Below are 12,168 nucleotides of genomic sequence, written 5' to 3' on the forward strand. Positions count from 1 at the left end.
AAGAGTGTATCCCCAAAGAAAGGACAGAGGATAATGAACAAAACACGCCGAGTTGTAATAATGAAGGGCATCGGAGTCTTGGTGATTTCTAGGTTTCTCCAATGATCCTTAGTAAGGAGTCTTAGCTGCCCAAAATAATTCATTATCAGCTCTCTTCTCCCTCCAACAAAATGTACTATATGGAATTGGAACCTGATCTGTAAAATGTACGTAAGTCCAGCTTGCGTGTGTATGTGGGTATGTGTGTCTACATAACATAGGACAGGAACAATGGAAAAGAAAAAAGGAACAGGGGGAAGCCCATTTGGTTTATCAGTTTCCTAGCCTGGGATCTTGTTTCCATTCACTGCAGTCTATCATTGGCCTTGGCATAGTTACTTAGAGGATGTGTTCTTTATTAGCTTTGCTCAACTTGGCTGGGTTCAGCTGTGTGCTGCCAGCTGGGTTGATGCCAAGGCTAAAACTCCACTCCTCTAAATTCAAGTTCACTTAATAAAGCATGGGTTGCCTCTTGCTCTGATCTAGCTCAGTTAACACTTCCAGTTCTTCAGATCTAGCTCCTTGTCTCCCTCCTGACTCTAATTCCTATAGCATGGAGAGAAGACCTCTGCAACTATAACGACTTTTCGTGTTTTCTTGGGGACCTTTTGGGCTGATAAATCTATAGAGTGGGGAAAAGAGAGGATAACAAAATCATGCACGGTGGGACCACAAGCCAAATTTAAAAACCTTCTACTACTGATATTCAAAGGAGTGACTGACCTTAGCTGTGTAGGGCAGCAGGTAAAGGGATTTGGGAGCAGTTTCTGTGAGTGGAGGGCTGTGTGTTTTGAGAAGATGACCTGTGAATGGGTCTGGTGAAACCCAGGGCCCTCCAGGAGGCAGCGTGAGAGTGCACTGTGCTGAAGCAGACGCCGCTCAGCCACGCGGTTGCGCTAGCATATTCCAGCTGTTCTTAGTGTGAGACAATGAGTCCCAAGAGCTTATCGTCAAACTCCTGCCTTCTTGCCGTTGCACCCTCAAAATCTTGTTTTTCTTTGCTCTGTATAAGAGTTTTCCAAGTTTTCCTCACCTCCTTCATATACGTGAATGTTTATGCTTTTCCTACTTAGTAAGTCATTAGTGAGATTATAACTATAATATTTCCTCAAAAAATCATCTCTTTAATTAAGGGAGAGAATGTAACTAGAGAGAGTTCATGTTCATATTACTGGTTTCCAGTATGGCTTTCCTAAAAACCACAGACACTGATTTAGAAGAGGGGCTTCTGCAAGCTGATGTGTACTGATGCTGGCACACAGCAGGTGCTGTCATAAAAGCCAGAGAAAACTACATGGGTCTAAGAAATCTGAAGACAACAGCAGGTGTGGTTAAATCTATGAACATCTCATTTTTTCCAAGAGTTTGAGGGACTCCAGCTGTTTCACTGCATGTGCCAGGACACGGCTACCATTCCTAGGCATCTGCGGCTGCTGAAGGCCAGGGAAGTGGGCAGGCCAAGGGGCAGCTCCAGGAAGCTGGAAGAGGGGCATGGGACAGGACTTTTCTGTCCCTTAGGCAGATATAATGAGAGTCAGAGGAAAAACCCAGATCCCCGCTTCCTAATCTAGTGTCACTCAAGTCATTTCCCCCTTTGCCTATTTCTATTTGCGTACTGTAAACACACAATCACGAGAAAGCCAGTTATGGGAGTACTGGTTCATTGCACAAACCTCATCTCCTAAGTATGTGTATCTTTTCTGACCAAAATAGAGCATTTAAATGCTTCTGTGCAAGGCTCCCCTTTCTTGGGATGCCCAGGCATCTCAATTCAGATAGAACTAACATCCAGTGGGCATCTGCCATGTGCTGCTTGGTGCTGTGCAAGTGCACGCCCATTGTCCCATTTCAATTACTCTATCAAACTGGGAAGTGGGCACTTCTCTATCACCTCCACTGAGCCTAGCATTACTGCAAGGAGGCTGCTCAACAAGTGGATGGATACAGGCCAGAGGCCAGTGTGAGTCAAGTACAAGGCCAAAGCTGGAATAATGAGAAATTATGTGTACACGCATGTGAGTGTGTTAGGGAGGAAATGGTATATTAAAGAAAGGCAAGGCCTGGAACTACGATATCTGAGAGGGTAAAAAGGAAAATAGCCAAAAAGCCAAGAGGCTGTCCTCATTAAAGGTAGCAAAGAATTTGTTTCGCTTATTAATCTGTGTGCCTGTACCTTTTCTGACATGGTTAGTGAATACACCTTCTCATGGGACAAGCAGGGCATATTAGTTGCCAGAAATTTCTAGAGAGAGGACATTCTCCTGTTTGCTGTGGCTTAGTAGCAAAAGAAGTTGGCCAGAAGGGCAGGTGGACAGCCATACAAATGTTTCTGGAGATGAGTGCCCTTTGCCACTCTTATTTATTTATTTATTTTTTTAGAGAGACAGAGAGAGTGAGCAAGTGGGGGCAGGGAGGGAGAGAGGGAGAGAGAGAATCTTAAGCAGGTTCCACACCCAGCGCAGAGCCTGATAGGGGGCTCCATGCCACGACCCTGAGATCATGACCTGAGCTGAAATCAAGAGCTGGTCGCTTAACTGACTGAGCTGCCCCTTGCCACTCTCACTTTTGGTCATAAAGTTTCCCAAATTTAAAAAACAGAACATTAGTTTAAATAGATTTTAGTCTGCTGTTAAAATGAGAGTAGTACTCTCACTTTTGTAATTAAGTGAATAGTAGCTTTATAGTTGATGAATAGAAATTGAATCAGAAAACACAGCATGACCTATTTTACTCAACAAATTATTACTGAGTCAAGTGCCGGGGATATAAAGATGAAATTATAAATTAGTTCCAAGTAATTTTGGAACTCCAGGACTCTAGGCAGTAATGAATCTTAACTTCCTAGACAAAACAAAAAGAAAAATTTTAGCTCTCTCACTAATGCTTATACTGAAAAACTAGTGATATTTTACATATTGCAGGGGTAATTATTCATTACATAAATAAAATAGGTGTTGAACTGTAAGAACTCATATTTTGGCTTCTTTATTCAAAGAATATGCCCCCCCCCAATCTTTCTGTCCTTTTCACCACAATGTCATTCCTTCAATTCTTTCACTGGAATATTATAACAGCTTGTTAACGGACATCTCTGCCTCCAGCTTCTGGAAGCCACCAGTCCTCTCACTGCTACCAGAATGATTCTTCTAGAACACAAATCTGACCTGTAATCTCCCAATGAAAGCCCATTCAATGGCTCTCATTGCTTTTAGGACAACTACCTCGATCTTTAAAACAGTGTAAAAGGGGAGCTGTGTACTTCCTGTGTTACTTGCCCAGCCTTTCCTCTTTCCAGTCCTCTCTTTACACTCTGCAATCTAGTTGTGTAAACATTTTTTAGGTCCTCAGCACACTGTTTTTAAAATTTTTTAATTACCTTTTTTTTTTTCTCCAGTCTTGGGCCTCCCCTACTGCTAGCTAGAATTTTCCCTCCATCTCCCCACTCTTCCTAGTTTCAGCTCAGATGTCACCTCCTTTGGAAGCCTCTTCTGGCCTCTACCTTCCATCCTCCAAACTAGGTTATTGGCCCTTCCATACTTTATTACTTAAAAGCTATAATTCCCTATTTGTCTGTATGCTCCCCAAACTGTAAACTCTAAAGGGAGAAGCTCCAACAGGCCACAGACCAGCACTCAGCTGTGACCTGGAAGAGCTTGAATGAATGGATGGATGGATGAAGAAAACCAGCCTATCAGCTGACCTACAACCTGTTACCAACAGTATGGCCTGGGTTGTGTTATTCCTGCCTCTACCCTAGTTTTTCCCTGCATAGTTTAGGATTACAATTTAACCAACCCCTTTTCTAACCCCGAATCCTAAAGTGACTATAGTATAGTTTCCAACATAGTTTTACAAGAGGAAGGCGCCATCTATGAAGTACAGGAAATACTTTTAAATGTTTCACAGAAACAATTGGAAGAGACATTCTGAAAGTTTTGTTTTTAAGCATCAAATTCTTACTCTCTAGACCAGAGTAATATTCCTGCACCTCAACCCCAGCCCTGAGTCAGCTTTTGAAGTTTTCTCTTTGTATGATGTCACAGGTAGAAAGGGTGGGATGAAAGGGCAGAAGAGGCCTGGCTGACCTTTTATTCCAACAGGTGTGTTCAAAGGCAGAACCTCTCCTGGACTCCCATATCAGTATCAGCATATAGAGAACAGCCAGACCCGGTTTACAGTCTGTGAAGTCACAACAGACTGAAGTATAATCCAGATAGCAATACATTAATTTATAATAAAAATGTAAAGATGAAATAGCTTGTATCTCATGTTCTCTTCCTATTGTAAAACTGCATAGGAAGAGAGCCTATAATCTAAAATGGGCTCACCCAGCCTGAAATCAGGGCAAGGGGGAGTTAGGTGGATGGTTATGATGGTGAAAGCCCAATTAAACATTATTGTCATGCTGAGTGGACTGCACTCTTTGTTTTTTTTAAAACTTAAAAAGTAAAGCTTGCCTTTATTTCAGTTTTATGTTAAGTCACACACACACAAAAGCAATGAGTTAAAAAAAAAAAAAGCTTCTATCTTTTATAACCAAGTACCCTGGATTAGTTACAAGCTGGATTTGCTGCTTATGCAAGTTGGCTGGACCCCAGGAGTTCAGGAGCTCTACTCCTTAGCTCTACTACTTCTTAGCAAAGGAGAAACACCAGCATGCAGGAGTCTGAGAGAGATAGTATAGTTTCCTAGGCAGGTGGAGGGCACAGCAAGGTGGTGAGCTGGACCAGGAATCAAGCCGGAGACAGTCACAGGAATCACTTGTTACCCATCCCCAAGAGGAGGAAGAGACAATATCACAGTGGGAGGGCCCTCAAGGGTCACCTGTTCAACCTCTCACGTTAGGAATCACTTGCTCAAAGACATAAAACAAGTTTGTGGCCCAGATGTGACAAGACCCCATTTCAAAGCTCTCATCGTATACAACATGGCTTCTTTACTATTTCATATCAGGATCCAGAAGCCCAAATCCAGGGTCCCAAATGAAGCGTTGAAGAAAGCCCGAAGAAGAACAGAGAGTACAGGGGAGACATGTGAAGGCAATATGGCTCGAAATGGCCCTTGACAGCTGGCCCTCCTGGAAGATCTCCATGACTTCGCCCCCTAGACTCAGATATCAAGAAAACTAAGTCACTTAACCCTCTGGACTTCACTTTTCTCATAAATAAAATGTATCCGAGAATAATTATACCTAGTTCAGAGTTACCAGGAATATAAAATGAAATAAATGCACATAAAAGAACATTAAATAAAATTGTTATTTTTCTTTTCCTACTCATTGTGAACAAGAAAACTTATCCTACCAAGAAGGTAGGAAGGGAGGAGGAGACAGTATGATTAGAAAGAGAACAGGCTTACACAGAGAGAACATCTTGTTTTGAGAAATGAATTGAGTAACTGCATTTTTTCCACATTGGATCACTTGCTCCCTAGCCAGGACAATGAGGTGGCTGACGTTCTGCTGTTTCTGAGAGCTACACTACAGAACCTACTGAGGGTATGAGGAGGGGGGCGGGGGAGTCACTGGAGGAGCACTGGCTGTTGGAATGGTGACCGAATGACCTGCTCTGGAAATGCCAACTGGAAGAAGGTCTCTCTCTACCTTCTGAGCCTGGTCCTTCTGGTCACCTTCTGTTACAAATCGAAGCTATCCATGGACATGCAGAAGGGCATGAAAAACAGTCAGCAAACACCTCTGGAAGAACCACAGAGTGAGTCATATTTCTTATCCGCAGGGTGCACAGTCAGAAAGGAACACCCGCCCTGCGACTCCTGGGCACGAAGACTCCCAGCTCTCCTGGCTCTTGAGAACGGCCTAACGGCTCTAAGAGATTTACCAATCCAAACAACACAATTCTCTAGGCAAGAAAGTGAGAAAATCAGCCTACTCACTGAACACAGCCGGGAGCACCAAGGGTTACCTTGTTCGTCTCAAATAAATAAAAATGACTCTGCTACCACCTCCGCCGCACATCTCTTCCTGCTGCCTCCCCAGAGATAATTGCCTCACGGGGCTTACAGCGTGCACAGCGATGGATTTCTCACAGCAACTGCCCGGCACTTGTTCCTTGAAGCAGAGAGGAGGAGCACTTTCCTGAGGCAGGAAGTATGTCTCCCCGCTGCCCTGCCCCCATCTCAAGGGCTCTCCACCTCAGTGCCACCCACCTCATCCCAACAACCCTTACCTCTTCCTTGTCAGTTACCCTGGCACCACCCATTCTCCATAAGCGGCCCGCGTGATTTTTTTTTTTTTTAAAAGAACAGCTTTATCGATAGGTACTTCACATACCATAAGATTCGCCCTTTTATTTTTTTTTTAAAAGATTTTATTTATTTATTTGAAACAGAGAGAGAGAGATCACAAGTAGGCAGAGAGGCAGGCATAGAGAGAGAGGAGAAAGCAGGCTCCCCGCTGAGCAGAGAGCCCGATGCGGGCCTCGATCCCAGGACCCTGAGATCATGACCTGAGCCGAAGGCAGAGGCTTAACCCACTGAGCCACCCAGGCGCCCAAGATTCGCCCTTTTAAAGAGCACCAATCAGTGTTTTTAGTAGATACACAGAATGGCAAACATCATCCCTATCTAATTTTAGACCATCTTTATCATCCCTGTGCTCATCAAAGGCACGTCCCATTTCCCCTCTCCCCCAGGCCGTTGGCAACCACTACCTGACTTTTTTCTCTGTGATTCCGCCTCTTCTGGACACCCCATACGGATGCAGTCATGCTGTGTATGGTCTTTTGTGACTGGCTTGTTTTCTCTTAGAATAAGGTTTTTCAGGGTACATCTGTGGTGCAGCATATTTTGGGACTTCATTCCTTTTTAATGCCAAACTGTATTTCATATGGAGATACCACATTTTATTTGTCTGCTGGGCACATGGTGGACACATGGACTACTTCGACTTTTTGGTTACTGTGAATAATGTTGCCATGAACACTCATGACACGGTTTTGTGCAGAAAGGCTTTCTGCTCTCTTGGGTGTATACCCACGAGCGGTATTGCTAGGTCACAGGTAACTCCATGTTTAACATTTTGAGTAACTTCCAAACTGTTCCAAAGGGGCTGCACCATTTCACCATCTCACTAGAAATGTGAGCTCTAATTCCTCCACACTCTCACCAACACCTGTTACTGCCTTTTGATGATATACCCACGGGTGTGAATGGTATCTCCTTGTGGCTTCGATTTGCATTTCTCTAAGGGCTAATGATGTAGAGTATCTTTTCAAGTGCTTATTGGCCTTTTATATGTATCCTTTTTGGAGAAATGTCTATTCAAACTCTTTGCCCATTTTTTAACTGGGTCATCTTTTTCATTGTTGAGTTGAATTCTGGATAGAAGTGTCCAAGTGACTTTTTAAAAGTAAACCAGATCTTGTCACTCCCCTACAGACAGTGCCCTCTAATGACTCCCCAATGTTTAGAATAAAGTCCAAATTCTCACTCTGGCTTTTGGGGTCCTAGCAGGTTTTGCCACTTTCCTCCTTGCACAGTGCATTCCAGTAGAAGCAGGCTTCTCTCTGCCCCTGAAACACATGCTCATTCGTGTGTCAGTCCCAGGACATGTATGTCCCCCCCCTGCTTGGAATTCTCTTTCTTGTCATTCAATTTGGATGTCACTTTTCAGACATATTTTTCTGAAAAGAAATTGCATCTAAAGAATCTCCCCTCTCCACCAAGAGGAACAAGGAAACTTTTGGCCATGATGGATATGTTCATTATCTCAACTATGGCTACGGTTTCCTGTACGTACATTATGTGTCAAAACTTTTCAAATGGCATACTTTAAGTATGTGCCATTTGTTTCACTTCAGTTACACTTCGATAAAGCTGTTAAGCAAAAACTCCCTTCACAATCACTCCTCCACTGCCACTGCCTCATCATACTTTATTCCTGAGGAGAAACTGACAATCTGAAGCCACCTTGTTAATTTCTTGATTTTGGTGCTTATCAACCATCTCATCCCACTAGAACAGTAGTTCCAGGAGAGCAGAAATGTTTTTCATCTTTGTAACTGCTATATCCTCAGCTTAGCTCACGATTAAGTGCTCAATAAATATCGGGCGCCCTGAATGAGTGAAATTGACGGAGGCTTAGGAGAGACTGACAGACAACAGGAAGGGCGGCTTTCTATTCCCTCAGATTCACTAGTACTTTTAGACTTCAGGGATGAGACACAGCTATCTCAAACTCTATTCCTGGGTGATACCCAAGATCATCGTCATTAGAAATATAATTTATTGTTCAACTGCTCTGTGGTACTCTTCCAGTATTTTATATATACTCTCCCACCAGGAGTCGTTATTTTTATAATAATAGCACAATCATAAGTATATGGCATAATATACATTATATAGTAATTGTAACAAATACAGTAATAGCATATAATAACTATAATAATAGCAGCAATAATAGAAAAAAAAACACTTGTTTAGCACTGGGTATTTAGCACATACTAGGGAAGCATTTAACCCACGTCATCTCATTTATTCCTCACAATAACTTTATGAAGCAGGTGTTCTCTTACGGACGAGGAATTTGGGATTCAGAAAGGTGAACTAACTGCCCAAAGCCACGTGGCTGGTAAAAGAGGCAGAGCTGGGACTCAAGCCTATGTCTGTCTTACTGTAGAGCTCACGCTCTTCCCATTGAGCTATAGCGCGTCTCCACTGCTCCGGTGACACGGTGCTAGTCCGGCTCACGTGCAAAGCCCGAGTCCTGAGACAGAGGTGCATCCTGACCGATACCCCTCAAACTCTGAAACAGGCCAGGAACCAAACTGACAGAGAGGAGAGGCTAGGTGCTGAGGATAAACCAGGATATTTGGAGTGAGGAAATTTTACTTTATCCCAACCTCTGCATCTAGCTCCCTTTGACATTTAATTCTTGTTTCTGATTACTCTCAGGTAGAACTTGGTCTTCATCTCAGGCGCCTTCTAGTGAGGCTGAGTGAAGAGACGCCGCCCATGGGAGATAAGCAATGCCCCTTCCCGACTTGGGCCCTGAGTTCAAGAGCTCACAGATGAGCCTTTACCTTTTGTGCCAGGTGGCTGTAGGTTGTCTCCAGTCAAGGAGCACCAGCCCACAGGGAAGATGTCCCGGGAGTCGAAGCGGCACCAGTAGTCAAAGGCCCCTCGCCACCCGTCAAAGGTGACAAGCACCTCTGAGCCCCGCACCTCCCCAATAGTGGCTGGGCAAATGAAATGAGGGTTCTTCCTGTCCACAGCTTCTAGCTTCATTCCCATTTTGAAGAAGTTGTGGGAAGGTGATGGTGGTTCCTAGATGAGAAACAGAAATATGCAGACCTAGATGCAAAGACAGAGGCATCTGTGCGCCAAAAGACCGCTACCAAATTTGGATGACGACAAAGTGACCGGCTGCTCTATAAGATTTAAATGGAAGATTCAGTCTTTGTTTTAAATGAATTTCAAAGGGTACCAAAGTATTACTTCTTAAGTCCTAACATTTTACCATTTTTGATTTAGACTTTTTTTTTAAGAAATAAAAGGTAACAGATAAAGGTAAATCCCTTTTGTGCCCATTCCACGTTTTCGTATTTTACTATATATACACACATCCATTTGCATACTTTAAAATTTTATATAAATGATATCATACTGTACATATTCTACAATTTTGTTATTAACATTGTGTTCTTGAAATTTACCTATATTGATAACTCCAGCCCCAACCCATTTCAAGTGCTAATAGTATTCCATTATATGTGTATTTCACTACTTACTCATTTCCCTTTGACGGACATTTATGATCGTTTCTAACTGTCCACTATTTCAAGAGTTTCAATGACCATTCTTGTACCTGTTCCTTTGCACACATGTGGGAGGGTTACTTTTGGGGGCGTGTGCAAGAGTAGAATTTCTGGGTTATAGGAGAGATGTATGCATCTTATGCTTTATTAAATACTCTCAAAGTGCCCTCCTAAGTGGTTGTAGCATTGCATACACTCTCTCCAACAGTGTGGATTTGCAATGCAGTTGCAAGGATAAAATTCCCCAAAAGTGCTGTACACTCTGTTCTTTCCCTGGCCTTACATTTTGATCCTGCACCAATAACACCATCTTATTAAATGGGTATCTGGTAGAAAAAGTCCCCTAGTTTGTCATTTTTTGGTATGGCTTTGGGTGTTCTTTCTCCTTGATCTTTCACATGAATTTCGTATGATCTTTCATATGAAAGCTAATTTCATAGAATCAGCTTTTCAAGTCCACAGAAAACCCCTATTTGGATTTTGACTGGAATCCCAATGAATTTATAGATTAATTTAGGAAGAAATAACCTTTGTATAAGTGATATTTAGCCTTCTCATCCATGAACATGATAGTATTTTCCATTTATTAAGCATTCTTTAATGTAGATTCCTTCTCTAATATGAATTTTTAAATTTTCTCTATAAATATCTCATGCTTACTAACACTTTTCTAGGCATATTATAATTTCATTGCTATGGTAAGTGCTATCTTTTAAAATTTTATTTTCAAGCCACTTGTTGCTATTAAATAGAAATGCAACTGATTTTTTAAAACTGATCAGCTGATTTAATACTGAGTAGCTTATGATGATTCATATGTCAATTTCCTTGAGTGCTTGATTTATCAATTACTGAGAGACATATACTAAAATATCTCATAGCAATTGTGGATTTTCCAATTTGTCCAAATTCTGTCAAATTTTGCTTTTATATCTGAGGCACCGTTTTTCAGTAGTGTGTACTCTTTTACTGGTAGATAGAGGGCTCTTTAGAATGTCTTTCAGCAACAAAGTCTCCTTGCCTAGTATCAGTATGATTAGCGCTGGCTTCATTATGATGAAGATTTGCCTAGTGTTGTCTTTGCTTTTCCTTACAATATTTTAGTGTCATATTTCAGCAGTGTCTCTTGTAAACAACATGTAGTCAAATTTAAAAACAATCTAATTGTATGTCTGAACTGATGAGTTTAAGCTCATTTTTGTGATAACTGGTGTACTTAAATTTATTACAATTATCATATTGCCGACTTTCTATGTAACTTGATTTTTCCAGGTTTCCTTTTCTCCTTTATAATCAATTGAATTTTCTTCCCTTTCCACTGTTCCATTGATTCAGATGTTAACCGTTTTCTTTATAATCTTCCAGTGGATCATTCCTGAAGATTACAACTGTACAGCTGACATAATTAAATCTAAACTCATCTTTATGTACAGTCCCAAGCAATATAAGGACCTTAGACTGTTTTACTACTTCTGAGTTAATAGGCGTTTGGTAATTTAGCTCCACGTTGTTATTATACTTAGTTTATATAGTTATAGGCACTGCTTGATTAGCTTTACCCCCATGTTAAACAATTTTTCCTCACCACTACTTCTTCCATTCTTACTTTCTAAATTCAGTTTTCTCCCTCATGAAATAAATTTTCAGCTGTTCTTTCAGTGTCTATATTGGTAACTACTTGTATAAATTGTTTGGAAATGTCTTGATTTTACATTCATTCTGAAATAATAATATGGCTAGATATAAAATTATAAGTAGACAACAATTTTTTCTCGATACTTGGAAGGTAACTGTTCTATTGTCTTTTGGCTTGTACTGCTGCTGTCCGGAAATGTGCTGCCGGCCTACCTGTAATCCTTTGGAAGGTGTTCTGCGTGATTACTTGTTCAGATCTCTCCTTTGGACTTCAGTCATATCGCGACATTTTAAGGTATGTATTCGTCTTTATTATACACTCTGGAAAATTCTGTTAATATCTTCCTGATACCCTTATTCTCTATTCTTTCGTCTTTATTATACACTCTGGAAAATTCTGTTAATATCTTCCTGAGCTGAGCAGAGAGCCCGATGCGGGCCTCGATCCCAGGACCCTGAGATCATGACCTGAGCCGAAGGCAGAGGCTTAACCCACTGAGCCACCCAGGCGCCCAAGATTCGCCCTTTTAAAGAGCACCAATCAGTGTTTTTAGTAGATACACAGAATGGCAAACATCATCCCTATCTAATTTTAGACCATCTTTATCATCCCTGTGCTCATCAAAGGCACGTCCCATTTCCCCTCTCCCCCAGGCCGTTGGCAACCACTACCTGACTTTTTTCTCTGTGATTCCGCCTCTTCTGGACACCCCATACGGAT

At 41.8% G+C, this 12,168-nt stretch overlaps 1 protein-coding gene across 2 annotated transcripts in view; it reads right to left on the reverse strand.

Annotated features, from left to right (window-relative positions):
• The window catches only part of LOC111142808 (Scm polycomb group protein homolog 1), a 186,161-nt gene that overhangs the window by 69,531 nt on the left and 104,462 nt on the right, over positions 1 to 12,168 (reverse strand). The window contains exon 1 of one of the 2 annotated variants that reach the window (XM_022496126.1): positions 9,078 to 9,317. The exons of the other annotated variant lie outside the window; for it this stretch is intronic. Coding sequence (XP_022351834.1) covers positions 9,078 to 9,288 — 211 coding nt within the window. The 5' untranslated portion in view covers positions 9,289 to 9,317. Of the gene's footprint in view, positions 1 to 9,077; positions 9,318 to 12,168 lie in introns of those variants that run through there. 2 annotated transcript variants of the gene reach the window in all.

Source organism: Enhydra lutris, unplaced genomic scaffold, assembly GCF_002288905.1.
Source record: "Enhydra lutris kenyoni isolate GAN:26980312 unplaced genomic scaffold, ASM228890v2 scaffoldscaffold9, whole genome shotgun sequence".
NCBI classification, from domain to species: Eukaryota; Metazoa; Chordata; class Mammalia; order Carnivora; family Mustelidae; genus Enhydra; species Enhydra lutris.